The sequence below is a fragment of the Pristiophorus japonicus genome, chromosome 22, assembly GCF_044704955.1.
Source record: "Pristiophorus japonicus isolate sPriJap1 chromosome 22, sPriJap1.hap1, whole genome shotgun sequence".
Taxonomy (NCBI): domain Eukaryota; kingdom Metazoa; phylum Chordata; class Chondrichthyes; family Pristiophoridae; genus Pristiophorus; species Pristiophorus japonicus.
The window spans coordinates 68065246-68085049 of NC_091998.1; the positions used below are offsets into that span (position 1 = coordinate 68065246).

A 19804-nucleotide genomic window follows, 5' to 3' on the forward strand; every position below is an offset into this window, starting at 1 on the left:
ACGGTTGGTCAGACAGCCCCTTGATTAGGGATGGAAATAAGACCAGTATTCACTCTCCTGACTGCTATCAATTCTCCCTTGCTGGAACCGCGTTGTGTGGGGTGAGGGCAGGATTGGTTTCTGCGGTGCTGATCCTGTGGCCAAACAGCCTCACTGGTTAAGCTCACTCATGCACAATGATTGCAGCAAGATACAGATTTAAAGCAGAGGTTGATATGTGGCAATGGCAAATTTTAATCGCATAATACCCTGTGAAGCTTCGTGGGACGTTTCACTACGTTAAAGGCGCTATATAAATACAAGTGGTTGTTGTTATGGGTCAAGAACGGGGCAGTGGATTGCTCTAGCAAAGAGCTGGCATGGTTACAATGAGCCAATGGGTTAAGGCTCTGTGATCCTGTTATATTTTAACGACAAATAGGAGAGTAATAGAAATCCAACCAGCATCAAATCTGCTGAACTCCCACAAAATCAATGGATGGTCAACATTCAATGGGTCACCACACAAAGAATCTGAAGATGCCCCAATCACCACGATCTAAATGTTACCAAAAAGTTTCACTTAGCGAGTATGTGGGAGTCAGTTCAGGCCAGCTCATTCTGCTCTTCAATTTGTTTAACAACCATCAAAGACAATATTGACACCTGTATAAATTATGTAGGTGAGTAATTGACTTTTTTTGTCCCCAAAATCGAAACAATTCAATTTATAAAACAGATCCATCAATATGTAATATCACAAAATCCAACAGTGACTTTTTGACCCCAACATTGGACCATAAATCTGAGCACGACAGAGGTGATAGAAGCTGTCACAACATCATCAGTGGCCAGACACGAGTCTATGTTCTCATAATTTAATTTCAAAACACACCTTCAGTTTTGTATTTGAAAATCAATGTTATCTACAAATGAGAACCAACACCGTTCCAGGTTTTTAAAAACACAATTTTTTTCTCCGACGGCCTCTTCCCGCAAAGAATCATCTTACAACATTTCCCTAAACATGTAACTTTGCCCAGGTAGGTCTCGACAACATTGGGACCCCGATGATCAGGGCTGCTGAGGGAATGGCACGCTGTGTAGAAGTGGGGACGGAATGTCACAGTGGATCCAACCCCATCCTGTAGGTTCATACTAAATATAACTAATCCATCTGTTTCCTCAACCCCGTACCATGGATATTTTCATACTGGATGGGATTTGGCCAAGTATGAACTGTGACAATCGAGAGTTTCAGTCATTTGCACTTGTTTGTCAGATAAACATTGTAGTGTACAGGGCCACCGCTTTTCATCCGGCTGCTAAAGTTTGAAAAATAACACACTATTAAATCTCGTACCCCTTAATCACTTGCCCCTGTCAATTATTGATCCAGGTCCCTCTTAGATTTGATGACAGCATCCATCGTTACAATGAAGTAGAATTGACTGAATTCGCCTGAAAGGAGGTGACTGCAGGAACTCAGTATTGTTTACAGGAAATCTTTACTGCTCCATTTATCCTGGGGCATTCTTCCACGCCCACTCAAATAAAGCTCTGCTAAAATAATCTCCTGAATCTGTTCCAATCGCCCTCTCTGCCTTTAAATGATGGAGGGACACACTCCAGGGAAGCCAGCCAAAGGTTTACATCACTGCGGATTTTTAAATTTATTTAATTTGCTAAAAGCGGCCATAAACATTTTAAGAGGAGATAAATTTATCAGTCTCTAGTGTCACATCAGTCAAATGCTGCGATTATCAACCTAGTCACCCTTCAACCCTGTCCTGTTAAACCCTACAAACCACGCTCCCGTGGACCCAATATACTGGAACCAAAGCACACTAATTGCTTCTAAATTATAGCCAAAATGTTTAATACTGCGATAAATAGTCATCCAACTACTTCTTAATGGTCTTTTGCTCGGGTGAATTTGTGCGCTCATCAAGTGTCAGCATCAAACGCTCAGAGGCCATATGCAGAGTAAAAGTTCCTGGATTCTCTCCCCAACAATAGGTCCCAGTCACATGCCAAAACCTACCCCTCCAGCCCGTGTGTATGTTATACCACCTCCGACAACAACATTTCTGATACTGTGAGCAACAAGACAACTCAGTGTCCAATTTTGCAGTGTTGACCGCTGTGGCCTGAGGTCCTTGCAGGTAGAAAGGGGAAAGATAGAGGACTACTCAGTCTGGGCTGGATTCAAAGTGCAGCTCTGTGAGGTGAACAGAGAATGTCCTGACTATTGAACTCATCCAGACCCTCTTCAAAACAACCAGTAATGGAGGCTAAACTGCTCTGGTCTGAAGTGTGGTGCCATAGCTAATATAATTAGTTTTTAGTGCATTCCTCAATCTTTCTCCTATTACTCATGAGTGGTGCGGTGCTGATAGATCCAGTGCCACAGTTCCGATGGTGCAATATAACTGATTACTCCGGCAATTTCTCATGAGACCAGAGTCAGTGACAATAATCTGGTGTAAGTTAGCAGCACGAGACTCAGGATAACTCAGTGTAGGACGGTGACACGGGATAACTCAGTATAGGGCTGTGACACGGGATAACTCAGTGTAGGGCTGTGACACGGGATAACTCAGTGTAGGACTGTGACACGGGATAACTCAGTGTAGGACTGTGACACGGGATAACTCAGTGTAGGACTGTGACACGGGATAACTCAGTGTAGGGCTGTGACACGGGATAACTCAGTGTAGGGCTGTGACACGGGATAACTCAGTGTAGGGCTGTGACACGGGATAACTCAGTGTAGGGCTGTGACACGGGATAACTCAGTGTAGGGCTGTGACACGGGATAACTCAGTGTAGGGCTGTGACACGGGATAACTCAGTGTAGGGCTGTGACACGGGATAACTCAGTGTAGGGCTGTGACACGGGATAACTCAGTGTAGGACTGTGACACGGGATAACTCAGTATAGGGCTGTGACACGGGATAACTCAGTGTAGGACTGTGACACGGGATAACTCAGTGTAGGACTGTGACACGGGATAACTCAGTGTAGGGCTGTGACACGGGATAACTCAGTGTAGGGCTGTGACACGGGATAACTCAGTGTAGGGCTGTGACACGGGATAACTCAGTGTAGGACTGTGACACGGGATAACTCAGTATAGGGCTGTGACACGGAATAACTCAGTGTAGGACTGTGACACGGGATAACTCAGTGTAGGACTGTGACACGGGATAACTCAGTGTAGGGCTGTGACACGGGATAACTCAGTGTAGGGCTGTGACACGGGATAACTCAGTGTAGGGCTGTGACACGGGATAACTCAGTGAAGGACTGTGACACGGAATAACTCAGTGTAGGACTGTGACACGGGATAACTCAGTGTAGGGCTGTGACACGGGATAACTCAGTGTAGGGCTGTGACACGGGATAACTCAGTGTAGGACTGTGACACGGGATAACTCAGTGTAGGACTGTGACACGGGATAACTCAGTGTAGGACTGTGACACGGGATAACTCAGTGTAGGACTGTGACACGGGATAACTCAGTGTAGGACTGTGACACGGGATAACTCAGTGTAGGACTGTGACACGGGATAACTCAGTATAGGGCTGTGACACGGGATAACTCAGTGTAGGACTGTGACACGGGATAACTCAGTGTAGGACTGTGACACGGGATAACTCAGTGTAGGACTGTGACACGGGATAACTCAGTGTAGGACTGTGACACGGGATAACTCAGTGTAGGACTGTGACACGGGATAACTCAGTGTAGGGCTGTGACACGGGATAACTCAGTGTAGGGCTGTGACACGGGATAACTCAGTTAAGATACAAAGATGTCACAGAACAACAGACTCTGTGCATTGTGATGCAGCAGGGGTCACACCTGTAGCTATTAGATCGACACAGAGATGACAGCCCCATTATATTGCTGAGTTCGCATTGATCCCTGACTAGGGAAAATGGAGACCTTACTGCTGTTAGAATTCCAATTGAATGAATGTTAAAGGCTGATTAAGTGCCTGCTAACATTAAAAAGTCAGAAGATTAAATTCACAAACACTTCTCTGATGGTGCTGTGGATACACAGGAACTGTATGGACTTCACATTGCTTGGATTGTAATTATACTGCTGCCGATGCCAACTGAAACAGTACGAGGCTACCCACTGAGGGCGATCTGACAACCACTTCGTACATCTGATTGGCGTGATGTCCACCTACATCAACTAACACCATTTGCATAGATGAGAAGACAAAATCACTTGGCATTAGCATAAAGTGTGCACTGGCTAACCAATAACGGAAAAGCACGCAAAATAATATGGCACTGAGAAATGATTTGAATGCTGCACAAATTGAAGTTAGGAGGAGTGTAAAAGTGGCCGGGTTAACGCATGAGCAGTATTCTCTCCGTCTTCGAACAGGAATACGTGCCCTCTGCTCTGCTACTCCCCAGTGGCCCAGTGAAAACTAACATCGGAGATTGCAGTTTGAGAAGTTGCTGGCAAGATGGTACAACCTTTCATCTTGTGTTACTCTCCAACAAGTTTAGCTGAGAAATTTAGAGAGACCTTTTCTTTTAAAAGAGATTTAATTTGCACTGTATTTTGGCGGTGGAAGGCCCAGAACTGACAATCAGGAGCGGTGGGGTCTGAATGGGTCAGACGTGACCTACACGACCTTCTCCACATCTACACGTCTCAGCACACAGCCCTTTGTCATTGGCTTTTTGCTAGCGTGGTGACTGAGCACCTTATTGGGACACCATCACTAACAGAAAAACAATGACTTGCATTTATATAGCGCCTTTCACGACCACCAGACGCCCCAAAGTACTTTACAGCCAATGAAGTACTTTTGGAGTATAATCACTGTTGTAATGTGGGAAATGTGGCAGCCAATTTGCACACAGCAAGCTCCCACACACAGCAATGTGATAATGACCAGATAATCTATTTTTGTTATGTTGATTAAGGGATAAATACTGGCCCCAGGACACCGGGGTTAACTCCCCTGCTCTTCTTCGAAATAGTGCCGTGGGATCTTTTACATCCACCTGAGAGAGCAGATGGGGCCTCGGTTTAACGTCTCATCTGAAAGATGGCACCTCCGACAGTGCAGCACTCCCTCAGCCCTGCACTGGAATGTCAGCCTAGATTTATTTTAGCTCAATTTCCTGGAGTGGGACTTGAACCCACAACCTTCTTGATGTTGTCCCAGCCAGAATGAATAAAAGCCAGTCCCACTACATATGCAGAATGCCAAACCCGGTATATCTTTGTTTAGTGTTGTTGAACTGGCTGGTGACCGCTTTCAACACATGTTGGACGTTGGAGCCGATTCCCAATTGGCCTCTTCATGTTCAGTGCCGATCAGTTGCATTTCTTGGAGAGATTGCATCGCTCCTGGGATGTCAGCATCCTCCATTGGCTGGTAACCTTCCTCTCTGGGCAGACACAGGCACCAGCCGGCCCCTGACAGATCCAGCTGCTGGTACGGAATGGACCTTGTGAATCCGTCCACTTGGTCCATCAGTCCGGGTAGTTTCTCCAGGTACAGGCAGCTCAGCACAATCCCCAAAACCTGCAACAGATAACAGGCCAGCTTAACCTGCTGTTACACAGCTTATTACAACAAATATACCCTTCAAACATAGACGATTCATTAAAAAAAAACTTTTCCCGATGCATATATTGGGCCCAAGTTTCGGGCCGTGCCTAGAATGGCGCAGCCCCGACCTGGACGCCCGTTTTTCGCGCCACAAAGTGCGCCTAAAAAAAACTTACCTATTCTCCGGCTTCCTGCTGGTCCTCTGGAGCCAGGCGCGGTGCAGCACGAGCTGTAGGGGGCGGAGCCAGGTCCCTGCTCTGAAAACAGTGCCGGGACCTCTGCACAAGCGCACTACAGTGGGAGGGGCCCGAAGCACGCAGCCCCCTAGCCCTGGCCGAATGGCCTCACTGGGGCTGCGTGCATAAGGCTGCCTCCCACGCCCAGCTCCTGACCCGACCCGACTCCCGACCCCCCTCCCGACCCGACCCGACCCGACCCGTGCTCCTGACCCCGACCCGACTCCCGACCCCCCTCCGGACCCGACCCGACCCGACCCGCGCTCCCGACCCCGGACCCGACCCGACCCAACGCCACCTACCTGTAAATCTGATGCTGGGGACGGGTCCTGCCCGAAGTCTTGGGCCCAGCCGAGCCCGTTCAGCCTCCCCCCCTTCTCCTTGCCCCCCTCTTCCCCTTCTCCCCCCCTTCCCCTTCCCCTTCTCCTCCTCCCCCCCTTCCCCTTCTCCTCCCCCCTTCTCTCCCATCCCTCCCCCTTCCCTCCCTCCCCCTCTGCCTCCCTCACTCCCTCCCCCTGCCCCCTCCCTCCCCTCGCTGTCAGAAACACAGACACTGACAGACAGAGAGATAGAGACACTGACAGAGACACACTGGGGGGGGGGGGGGGGGGGGATCCCAGCACGCTGTTGGAGGGCTCCCGGTGCTGCAGTCGGTATGTAGAAAATGTTTTATTTATTGATTTAAAAAAAAATTATTTCTTATTAATTTCTTTTGATTGATTTATTGGTTGATTTATTGATGTTTTTATCATTTATTATTGATGATGGCTCTTTATTTGTAAAACTGAAGTGTTTAATGTTTGTAAACTTCCCTTTAAACCCCCCCCCCAATTCCCTACGCCTGACTTGTAACCTATGCCTGATTTTCTAAAGTTTTGTACAAGGTTTTTTCCAACGTACAAAAATCTTCACTTACTCCATTATAAGTTAGTTTGGAGTAAGTTTTCACTGCCGAAACTTTGAAAGCAGGCGTAAGTGGCCGGACACGCCCCCTTTTGAAAAAAAAATTCTGTTCCAAAGTGAAACTGTTCTAACTGACTCGAACTGGAGCAAACTAAATGCCGAGAATTTGAATTTCTAAGATACTCCATTCTACACCAGTTGCTCCAAAAAATCAGGAGCAACTGAGGCCGAAACTTGGGCCCATTGTATCTGGTGCACATCATCTCAGTCAGTGGGCAGCACTCTCGCCTCTGGGTCAGAAGGTCGTGGGTCAAGATTCACTCCAGAGACCTGATCATAAACATCTAGGCTGACACTCCAGTGCAGTGCTGAGGGAGTGCTGCACTGTCAGAGGTGCCGTCTTTTGGATGAGATGTCATACAGAGGCCACGTTTGCTCTCTCAGGTGGATGGAAAAGATCCCATGGCACTATTTCAGAGTAAAGCAGGGGAGTTATCTCCGGTGTCCTGGGGCCAATATTTATCCTGCAATCAAAAAAACAGATGATCTGGTCATTATCACATTGCTGTTTGTGGGAGCTTGCTGTGCGCAAATTGGCTGCTGCATTTCCCACATTACAACAGTGACTACACTCCAAAAGTATTTCATTGGCTGTAAATCGCTTTGAGACGTGCGGTGGTCATGAAAGGTGCTATATAAATGCAAGTCTTTTCTTTCTCTGCCAGCTTTTGTTCTCTCAACCTATCTTTTTTTAACTAATTTTCGTGGCACAACCAAAGCAACAAGAATGAAATCTGAGGTAACTGTGGTGAGATTTCCCACGGAGACAGGTACAGGGGTCCTTTCCCTGGCTCTGGGAGATTTCCCAGTAGGGGCAGGTACACGGGTCCTTTCCTTCGCTCTGTGAGATTTCCCGCGGAGACAGGTACACGGGTCCTTTCCCTGGCTCTGAGATTTCCCAGCAGGGGCAGGTACACGGGTCCTTTCCCTCTCTCTCAGTCCATGCTCCATATGGTCTATTGTGCTTCGAGACAACTCTCAAGTCAAGTGACACCTCTTTGCAAAATGTAAAACAGGAGGCTGGTCTGCTAGCAAGCTCTTTCTTCTCCTGAAGCCATGCGATAAATTAAATCACCCGCTCCCATCTCGCAGGCGATGCTGCAACACAGCTGGCCGGGTTTACACAACAGAGAAACAAAGCCTTGCATTTATACAGCTCCTTTCACAACCACCAGACGTCTCAAAGCGCTTTACAGCCAATGAAATACTTTAGGAGTGTCGTCACTGTTGTAATGTGGGAAACGCGGCAGCCAACTTACACACAGCAAGCTTCCACACACAGCAATGTGATAATGACCAGGTAATCTGTTTTTGTTATGTTAATTGAGCGATAAATATTGGCCAGGATACCGGGGATAACTCCCCTGCTCTTCTTCGAAATAGTGCCCTGGAATCTTTTACATCCACCTGAGAGAGCAGATGGGGCCCTCGGTCCAAAACACAACACCTCTGACAGTGCAGCACTCCCTCAGCACTGCACTGGAGTGTCAGCCTGGATTTTTGTGCTCAAGTCCCTGGAGTGGGACTTGAATCCACAACCTTCTGACTCAGAGGCGAGAGTGCTGCCCACTGAGCCACAGCTGATACTAGAAAAGCGTATCATGTTCAGCCGCCCACTGCCACCTACCCCAGCCTTAGCACAGTATTTGAGGGGAGTTGGTGGGGCACTCTGTAACAGGGGGAAATCTAGCCTTAATGCCCCCTCCTCGATACTTTGTTCACCATGCCATCCTACTAACTGAAGACATTGTTAAGATGGCAGGCATGTGCACTGGAGACAGAAGCTTGCGTGACTCGGGGAAAAGTGTCAATCCCTCTTCCAGTCTGGCAACTGTCCAAATCAGATTTACAGGGCAAAATAATATTAATTTGGGAATATTGCTAAATCACTTTTATAGACAGAGCACTCAATGGGGAACTGTGAAACGCACATATTATTCCAATCATATGACCAACCGTACAAACACATTCATGACTGTGTCTTCATCCCTTGTGAAATTGTTTGTTTCGGATGTATCTCATTCTAATTACAATATCTGAATTATCTTTCACTTGTGTGAAACAACTCCTCAACTCCAGTGAGATAGCCTTCATTACCAGTGATCTGAGACTCACACAAACAGCTCACTGCGATACCATCTGACTGAACGGCAATGAGAAAGCAACATCGATTTCATTAAACCCAGACAGGCACTTTGCTTGCCATGGAATAAGGTTACCGAGCATTGAGTCAGGCTCCTTTTTAATTAAAACAGTGTAATCCTTGTCAAGTGAGGAGGAAAAGCTTGAAGGAAAGTAAATAAAGAGATAAGCAAAGCTTTTACTATTGCATTGCAGTCATGTTTATTATTGAAACACTGGTCGGCTTTTACTAAAACAGCTTGGAGCTGACATATTGTTACTGCAGACTGCAGCCTTCAACTTTCAGAATGCAGCTTCTGAATTCAACACAGATCTGCTATGAAGTTCCAGAGAGAAAGTCAACAATGAATTGCGAAGAATCATCCCTTTCATCATTTAATCTCTCCTCCCTTCCACCCTGTCACAGCCCTCCCTGCCCCGTTTTCTCAGCCTCAGTACTTGCTTAAAACCAGTTACACCTCCAACTTGACGAAAGGTCGTCGACCTGAAACACTAACTCTGTTTCATAGAATCAAAGAAATTTACAGCACGGAAGGAAGCCATCTCGGCCCATTGTGTCCGCACCGGCCGACCAAGAGCTACCCAGCCTAATCCCACTTTCCAGCTCTCGGTCCGTAGCCCTGTAGGTTACAGCACTTCAGGTGCACATCCAATTACTGTTTAAATGTGGTGAGGGTTTCTGCTTCTACCACCCTTTCAGGCCGTGAGTTCCAGACCCCCACCACCCTCTAGGTGAAGACATTTCCTCTCAAATCCCTTCTAAACCTCCCCCCAATTACTTCCCTCTCCACAGATGCTGCCTGACCTGCTGAGTATTTCCAGTATTTTCAGCTTTTTTTTCAGATTTTCAGCGTCCGCAGCATTTTGCTGAATGTAGTTTGATTTATAGAATCATAGAAGGTTACAGAACAGAACAGAAGGAGGCCATTCGGCCCATCGGGCCTGCGCTGGCTCTTTGACAGTCCAGTCGTGCCCAGTCCCACCCCCTGCATTCCGTCCGTAACCCTCAGTTCTTCATCCTCCTGCACCTGTCCAACTCCCTTTTAAAATTATTGGTGGAACGTTCCAGATCCCCACAACGCTCCGAGTGAAACCGTTCTCCTCCCTCCCTCCCTCCCCGCTCGATGGTTTGCCAATGATTGTGAATCTCCGGCCTCTGGTTACTGACCCACTCGCCAGAGGGAACAGTTTATCTCGATCTATTGTCAAAACCCCCTCATCATCCTGAAAACCTCGAATGGGTCACCTCTGAACCTTCTCTGTTCCAGGGAGAACATCCCAACTTTTCCAACCTCTCCTCATAATTTAATCCCTCATCCCCGGTAACATCCAGGTAAACCCCTTCTGTGCCCTCTCTAGGGCCTTTACATCTTTCCTGAAGGTTGGTGCCCAGAATTGTCCACAATAATCCCGCTGAGGCCTAACCAGTGATTTATAAAGTTCCAGCATGATCTCTTTGCTTTTATAATAACATAAGGAATAGGAGCGGGAGTCGGCCATTCGGCCCCTTGAGACTGCTCCGCCATTCAATAAGATCATGGCTGATCCGATCATGGACTCAGCTCCACTTCCCTGCCCGCTCCCCATAACCCCTTATTCCCGTATCGTTTAAGAAACTGTCTATCTCTGTCTTAAATTTATTCAATGTTCCAGCTTCCACAGCTCTCTGAGGCAGCGAATTCCACAGATTTACAACCCTCTGAGAAGAAATTTCTCCTCATCTCTGTTTTAAATGGGCGGCCCCTTATTCTAAGATTATGTCCCCTAGTTTTAGTCTACCCCATCAGTGGAAACATCCTCTCTGCATCCACCTTGTCAAGCCCCCTCATAGTCTTATACATTTCGATAAGATCACCTCTCATTCTTCTGAATTCCAATGAGTAGAGGCCCAACCTACTCAACCTTTCCTCATAAGTCAACTCCCTCATCCCCTGAATCAACCGAGTGAACCTTCTCTGAACTGCCTCCAAAGCAAGTATATCCTTTCGTAAATATGGAAACCAAAACTGCACGCAGTATTCCAGGTGTGGCCTCACCAATACCTTCTATAGCTGTAGTAAGACTTCCCTGCTTTTATACTCCATCCCCTTTGCAATAAAGGCCAAGATACCATTGGCCTCCCTGATCACTTGCTGTACCTGCATACTATCCTTTTGTGTTTCATGCACAAGTAACCCCAGGTCCCGCTGTACTGCGGCACTTTGCAATCTTTCTCCATTTAAATAATAACTTGCTCTTTGATTTTTTTTATCATCATCGGCAGTCCCTCGGAATCGAGGAAGACTTGCTTCCACTCCCAAAGTGAGTTCTTTGATGGCTGAACAGTCTGATACGAGAGCCACAGTCCCTGTTACAGGTGGGACAGACATTCGTAAAAGGAAGGGGTGGGTGGGGCTGGTTTGCCGCGCGCTCCTTCCGCTGCCTGTGCCTGATCTCTTCACGCTCTTTGCACTGAGACTCGAAGAGCTCAGCGCCCTCCCAGTACAGGAGCAATGGAGGGCATTCAGGGAACATAAGAAATAGTTTGGCCCCTCGAGCCTGCTCCGCCATTCAATAAGATCATGGCTGATCTTCGACCTCAACTCCACTTTCCTGCACTATCCCCATATCCCTTGATTCCCTTAATATCCAAAAATCTATCGATCTCTGTCTTCAATATACTCAATAACTGAGCCCCCACAGCCCTCTGGGGCAGAGAATTCCAAACATTCACCACTCTCTGAGTGAAGAGGTTTCTCCTCATCTCAGTCCTAAATGGCCGACCCCTTATCCTGAGACTGTGACCCCTGTTTCTAGACTCCCCAGCCAGAGGGAAACATCCTCCCTGCATCTACCCTGTCAAGCCCTGTAAGAATTTTGTATGTTTCAATGAGATCACCTCTCATTCTTTTAAACGCTAGAGAATATCGGCCTAGTCTACTCAATCTCTCCTCATAGGACAATCCCCCCATCCCCGGAATCAGTCTGATGAACCTTTGTTGCACTCCCTCTTTGGCAAGTATCCTTCCTTAGGTAAGGAGACCAGAACGGTGCACAATACTCCAGGTGCGGTCTCACCAGGGCCCTGTATAATTGCAGTAAGACGTCTTTACTCTTATACTCAAATCCTCCTGTAATAAAGGCCAACATCCCATTTGCTTTACAGAGGGTGGAAGGTGCGAGGCCAGCCAGGAAAGCATTGGAATAGTTGAGTCTGGAGGTGAAAGAGGCATGGATGAGGGTTTCAGCAACAGACGGTCTGAGGGAGGGACGGAGAAGGGCGATGTTATGGGGCTGGAAGTAGGTGGTCTTTGTGATGAAGAGGATATGAGTTCGGAAGCTGAATTCGGGGTTAAGGACAATGAGATTGTGAACAGGCTGGTGCAGCATGAAACAAGGGCTGAGGATAATTGGATGTGTCTTATCATTAATTGAGAAGTGAATCACTCAGGACTGACGTTACATCGTTATGCCTCGGCAGCGATAATTATGTCGAGAGTGTAACCTGGGTCAGTTGCTCATCCATAATCCTTCAGAGGAAAAACTACGACCCTGATGGAGAAAGGTCTAATTTGCAAACATCTTACTTTGTGCTGCAAATCAGGGATTGTGACTGGGAGAACAATATCAGCCTCATGGACCAACAGAGGACTGTGAAGAATAAATCACAGTAGTTCTGTTGCCTGGGGGAACCCACGAATTCTTTGGGTGATCTCCAACTATCAGTTTGTTCACTGAAGGCCGCTCACCAATGCTGCACATTATCTGCAATATGTTTAGTTGAAAAAAGACTTGCATTTATATAGCGCCTTTCATGACCTCAGGACATCCCAAAGCGATTTATAACTAATGGAGTGTAGTTACTGGTGTAATGTAGGAACTGACAGCAGCCAATTGGCACTTAGAACAGTTCCACTCACAGCATCTGTTTTTTTGTTTATGTTGATTGAGGGATAAATATTGGCCCCAGGACACCAGGGATAACTCCGCTGCTCGTCTTCAAATAGTGCAGTGGGATCGGTCCCATCCACCTGAGAGAGCAGACCTCGGTTTAACAGCACATCGAAAGACGGCACCTCCAACAGTGCAGCACTCCCTCAGCCCTGCACTGGGAGTGTCAGCCTAGATTTTTGTGCTCAAGTCCCTGGAGTGGGACTTGAACCCACAACCTTCTGACTCACAGGTAAGTGTGCTGCCTACGGAGCCACGGCTGTGATGTCTCACTGGAAGAGCAGACAGCAGGAAGGCACAAAGAACGAGGTGCCATTCCTCTCTTTAATAAGCTCAGAGAGTTACCACCAACATTCCCACGAAGCTGCACGGTCATGTGACCTCGCAGCGTTCCGCAGGGTCCTGCGCAGGCTGCTCACCCACATTACACAGGACCATATACACAGGACCATATACACAGGATATAAACAGGACCATATACACAGGATATACACAGGACCATATACACATGACCATATACACAGGACCATATACACAGGATATAAACAGGACCATATACACATGATATACACAGGACCATATACACAGGACCATAAACACAGGACCATATACACAGGATATACGGCCCAGAAACAGGCCATTCGGCCCAACCAGTCCATGCCTGCATTTATGCTCCACTCGAGCCTCCTCCCGTCTTTCCCCATCTAAATCTATCAGCATAACCCTCTATTCCCTTCTCCCCCATGTGTTTGTCCAGCATCCCCTTAAATACATCGATACTATTCGCCTCAACCCCTCCCTGTGGCAGCGAGTTCCACATTCTCACCGCTCTCTGGGTAAAGAAGTTTCTCCTGAATTCCCCATTGGATTTCTGGGTGACGATCTTATATTGATGGCCTCTAGTTATGGTCTTCCCCACAAATGGAAACATTCTCTCTGTATCCACTCTATCAAAACCTTTCATCATTTTAAAGACCTCTATTAGGTCACCCCTCAACCTTCTTTTTTCAAGAGAAAAGAGACCCAGCCTGTTCATCCTTTCCTGATATGTATACCCTCGCATTTCTGGCATCATCCTTGGAAATCTTCTCTGCACCCTCTCCGGTGCCTCTATATCCTTTTTATAATATGGCGACCAGAACTGTACGCAGTGCTCCAAGTGTGGTGTAACCAAGGTTCGATACAGGTTTAGCATAACTTCCCGACTTTTCAATTCTATCCCTCCAGAAATAAACACGAGTGCTTGGTTTGCTTTTTATGGCCTTGCTAACCCGTGTCACAACTTTTCGTGATTTGGAATTAACCATACCTGCTCGAAAATGGAATGGCTCGCACGCCACCCCGTCACAGGCCCCGCCCCATCCCGTCATAGGCCCCGCCCCACCCGTCACAGGCCCCGCCCCCGGCCCTCCGGCCCAGCACAGATCCCGCCCCGGCCCGTCACAGGCCCCGCCCCTCCCCCGGCCCATCACAGGCCCCGGCCCACCCGTCACAGGCCCCGCCCTGACCCGTCGCAGGCCCCGCCCCTGGCCCCTCCCCCGGCCCATCACAGGCCCCGGCCCACCCGTCACAGGCCCTGCCCCCTACCCCCGGGCCGGCACAAGCCCTGCCCTGGCCCGGCACAGGCCCCGCCCCTGCCCGGCACAGACCCCGCCCCCGGCCTCTCCCCGGCCCATCACAGGCCCCGGCCCACCCGTCACAGGCCCCGCCCCCTACCCCCGGCCCGGCACAGACCCCGCCCCCGGCCTCTCCCCGGCCCATCACAGGCCCCGGCCCACCCGTCACAGGCCCCGCCCCCTACCCCCGGCCCGGCACAGACCCCGCCCCCGGCCTCTCCCCCGGCCCATCACAGGCCCCGGCCCTGCAGCACACCAAACACTAATTACAGGCAGCATCGGTTACCTACATTTGGGTTTTCCAAACGATGTGACGTACTGTGGGGGAGTAGCTCTGACCGCACTCCCCAAAATCTTACTGTCACCTGCAGCTTTTGTGCAGAAAGGAGGCAGAACACCCGCCAGGCTGCAGGAGCGAGTGAGAGTGGGCACCCTGAGTGTTAGAGTGGGCACCCTGAGTGTTAGACAGTGGGCACCCTGAGAGTGCGACAGTGGGCACCCTGAGAGCGAGAGTGGGCACCCTGAGTGTTAGACAGTGGGCACCCTGATAGCGAGAGTGGGCACCCTGAGTGTTAGACAGTGGGCACCCTGAGTGTGAGAGTGGGCACCCTGAGAGTGAGAGTGGGCACCCTGAGAGTGTGACAGAGGGCACCCTGAGTGTGAGAGTGGGCACCCTGAGAGTGTGAGAGTGGGCACCCTGAGTGTGAGAGTGGGCACCCTGAGAGTGAGATTGGGCACCCTGAGAGTGAGAGTGGGCACCCTGAGTGTGTGAGAGTGGGCACCCTGAGTGTGAGAGTGGGCACCCTGAGAGTGAGAGTGGGCACCCTGACTGTGAGAGTGGGCACCCTGAGAGTGTGACAGAGGGCACCCTGAGTGTGAGAGTGGGCACCCTGAGAGTGAGAGTGGGCACCCTGAGAGTGTGACAGAGGGCACCCTGAGTGTGAGAGTGGGCACCCTGAGAGCGAGAGTGGGCATCCTGAGAGTGAGAGTGGGCACCCTGAGAGTGTGACAGTGGGCACCCTGAGAGTGAGAGTGGGCACCCTGAGAGTGTGACACTGGGCACCCTGAGAGTGAGAGTGGGCACCCTGACTGTTAGAACATAAGAACATAAGAATTAGGAACAGGAGTAGGCCATCTAGCCCCTCGAGCCTGCTCCGCCACTCAACAAGATCATGGCTGATCTGGTCGTGGACTCAGCTCCACTTACCCGCCCGCTCCCCATAACACTTAATTCCCTTATTGGTTAAAAATCTATCTATCTGTGACTTGAATACATTCAATGAGCTAGCCTCAACTGCTTCCTTGGGCAGAGAATTCCACAGATTGACAACCCTCTGGGAGAAGAAATTCCTTCTCAACTCGGTTTTAAATTGACTCCCCCGTATTTTGAGGTTGTGCTCCCTAGTTCTAGTCTCCCCGACCAGTGGAAACAACCTCACTGCCTCTATCTTGTCTATCCCTTTCATTATTTTGAATGTTTCTATAAGATTCCCCCTCAACCTTCTGAACTTCAACGAGTAAAGACCCAGTCTACTCAATCTATCATCATAAGGTAACCCCCTCATCTCCGGAATCAGCCTCGTGAATCGTCTCTATACACCCTCCAAAGCCAGTTTATCCTGCCTTAAGTAAGGTGACCAAAACTGCACGCAGTACTCCAGGTGCGGCCTCACCAATATCCTATACAGTTGCAGCAGGGCCTCCCTGCTTTTGTACTCCATCCCTCTCGCAATGAAGGCCAACATTCCATTCGCCTTCCTGATTACCTGCTGCACCTGCAAACTAACTTTTTGGGATTCATGTACAAGGACCCCCAGGTCCCTCTGCACCTCAGCATGTTGTAATTTCTCCCCATTCAAATAATATTCCCTTTTACTGTTTTTTTTCCCCAAGGTGGATGACCTCACACTTTCTGACATTGTATTCCATCTGCCAAACCTTAGCCCATTCGCTTAACCTATCTAAATCTCTTTGCAGCCTCTCTTGTCCTCTACACAACCCGCTTTCCCACTAATCTTTGTGTCATCTGCAAATTTTGTTACACTACACTCTGTCCTCTCTTCCAGGTCATCTATGTATATTGTAAACAGTTGTGGTCCCAGCACCGATCCCTGTGGCACACCACTAACCACCGATTTCCAACCCGAAAAGGACCCATTTATCCCGACTCTCTGCTTTCTGTTCGTTAGCCAATTCTCTATCCATGCTAATACATTTCCTCTGACTCTGCGTACCCTTATCTTCTGCAGTAACCTTTTGTGTGGCACCTTATCGAATGCCTTTTGAAAATCTAAATACACCACATCCATCGGTACACCTCGATCCACCATGCTCGTTATATCCTCAAAGAATTCCAGTAAATTAGTTACATATGATTTCCCTTTCATGAATCCATGCTGCGTCTGCTTGATTGCACTATTCCTATCTAGATGTCCCGCTATTTCTTCCTTAATGATAGTTTCAAGCATTTTCCCCACTACAGATGTTAAACTAACCGGCCTATAGTTACCTGCCTTTTGTCTGCCCCCTTTTTTAAACAGAGGCGTTACATTAGCTGCTTTCCAATCCGCTGGTACCTCCCCAGAGTCCAGAGAATTTTGGTAGATTATAACGAATGCATCTGCTATAACTTCCGCCATCTCTTTTAATACCCTGGGATGCATTTCATCAGGACCAGGGGACTTGTCTACCTTGAGTCCCATTAGCCTGTCCAGCACTACCCCCCTAGTGATAGTGATTGTCTCAAGGTCCTCCCTTCCCACATTCCCGTGACCAGCAATTTTTGGCATGGTTTTTGTGTCTTCCACTGTGAAGACCGAAGCAAAATAATTGTTTAAGGTCTCAGCCATTTCCACATTTCCCATTATTAAATCCCCCTTCTCATCTTCTGAGGGACCAACATTTACTTTAGTCACTCTTTTCCATTTTATATATCGGTAAAAGCTTTTACTATCCGTTTTTATGTTTTGCGCAAGTTTACCTTCGAAATCTATCTTCCCTTTCTTTATTGCTTTCTTAGACAGTGGGCACCCTGAGAGTGAGAGTGGGCACCCTGAGAGTGAGAGTGGGCACCCTGAGTATGACAGTGGGCACCCTGAGTGTGACAGTGGGCACCCTGAGAGTGAGAGGTGGGCACCCTGATTGTGTGACAGTGGGCACCCTGAGTATGAGAGTGGGCACCCTGAGTGTGAGAGTGGGCACCCTGAGTGTGTGACAGGGCACCCTGAGTGTGAGAGTGAGCACCCTGAGTGTGAGAGTGGGCATCCTGAGTGTGTGACAGGGCACCCTGAGTGTGAGAGTGAGCACCCTGAGAGTGAGAGTGGGCACCCTGAGAGTGAGACAGTGGGCACCCTGAGTGTGACAGTGGGCACCCTGAGTGTGACAGTGGGCACCCTGAGAGTGAGAGTGGGCACCCTGATTGTGTGACAGTGGGCACCCTGAGTATGAGAGTGGGCACCCTGAGTGTGAGAGTGGGCACCCTGAGTGTGTGACAGGGCACCCTGAGTGTGAGAGTGAGCACCCTGAGTGTGAGAGTGGGCACCCTGAGTGTGAGAGTAGGCACCCTGAGTGTGTGACAGGGCACCCTGAATGTGACAGTGGGCACCCTCATGGCTGCTCTCTGATGTTGCAAGTGGTGGGGGGTATGGGTGGGGGGGTGAGGTTAGGGGTGGGGTGGAAGTTAGGGCAGGGGGGTGAGATTAGGGGTGGGGTGGAAGTTAGGGGTGGGGGGGGTGAGGTTAGGGGTGGGGTGGAGATTTGGGTGGGATGGGATTGGGAACGACGGTGGGATGTGGGGATTGTAGGGAGAGAGGAAGCCGTACTAGGCCGAGACCTGGTACTTTCCTCAGACAAAGGGGGCCGTGGTGGGCACAGTCACCAGGCGAGTGCCCGGGACAGAGGCTCTGGTGGGAACTGGATGCAGGTCGCTTGTCTGGCTTCCTGGACAGCCTGTGTTGCCGTGACGACAACTTGACTTCAAAACGAAAGGCCGTATAGATGATGAATACTTGTGAAGAAGTCCTTATTAACAACTCAGTAATTCAGCAGATTCCATTAACTTCAGCTTCTAGTCACCCGTAAACACATTTCTGATCGATTTGATACAGCTAACATCGTCATTACATTTGAGCCAACATGTTTTAATTAGCTCCATTTTTCAGCCAAAGACCAAATTCATTTTGTCAATTCTAAATATTTACCGTGTTCTTTAACTGCAGATTGGAGAGTCTAATTAACAGTGCTCTTGGAAATGACAGAGTTCAGATCAAGATGAAGAACACATGCCGGTAAATGCACCGTGTACATGTGTGTGCTGGCCTTCCCTCACCGCCTCTTGTGTCTATTGTACACTGGGTGTTGTTAGGCTCACCCCGGTACCTCACCCAAGTGCCCATTTTTCAGGGGTGAGCCTAGGCATTGAGTGTCAGCAGGTTCTTGGCTGGCAGAGTGCACCAGCCAAAACATATCCTGGTTTCCCAGGTTACAACAGTGACTGCACGCCATTGGTCATAAAAGGCACGATATACATTTTTTGAAAGACTTGCATTTATATAGTGTCTTTCACGACCACCGATCTCAAAGCCCTTTGGAGTGTGGTCATTACTGTAATGTGGGAAACGCAGCAGCCAATTTATGCACAGCAAGCTCCCACAAACAGCAATGTGATAATGAGCAGATAATCTGTTTTTGTTATGTTGATTGAGGAATAAATATTGATCAGGACACGGGGAACAACTCCCCTGCTCTTAGAAACATAGAAACATAGAAAATAGATGCAGGAGTAGGCCATTCGGCCCTTCGAGCCTGCACCGCCATTCAATGAGTTCATGGCTGAACATTCAACTTCAGTACCCCATTCCTGCTTTCTCGCCATACCCCTTGATCCCCCTAGTAGTAAGGACTACATCTAACTCCTTTTTGAATATATTTAGTGAATTGGCCTCAACAACTTTCTGTGGCAGAGAATTCCACAGGTTCACCACTCTCTGGGTGAAGAAGTTTCTCCTCATCTCGGTCCTAAATGGCTTACCCCTTATCCTTAGACTGTGACCCCTTGTTCTGGACTTCCCCAACATCGGGAACATTCTTCCTGCATCTAACCTGTCTAAACCCATCAGAATTTAATTTCTATGAGATCCCCTCTCATTCTTCTGAACTCCAGTGAATACAAGCCCAGTTAATCCAGTCTTTCTTGATAGGTCAGTCCCGCCATCCCGGGAATCAGTCTGGTGAATCTTTGCTGCACTCCCTCAATAGCAAGAATGTCCTTCCTCAAGTTAGGAGACCAAAACTGTACACAATACTCCAGGTGTGGCCTCACCAAGGCCCTGTACAACTGTAGC

The 19804-nt window shown here is 48.8% G+C and overlaps 1 protein-coding gene across 1 annotated transcript in view; it reads right to left on the reverse strand.

The window, feature by feature from the left end:
* Positions 1-3631: 3631 nt before the first annotated feature.
* The window catches only part of LOC139234800 (tetraspanin-15), a 319258-nt gene continuing 303085 nt past the window's right edge, over positions 3632-19804 (reverse strand). Inside the window, exon 8 of the mRNA XM_070865490.1 lies at positions 3632-5548. Coding sequence (XP_070721591.1) covers positions 5279-5548 — 270 coding nt within the window. The 3' untranslated portion in view covers positions 3632-5278. The remainder of the gene's footprint in view (positions 5549-19804) is intronic.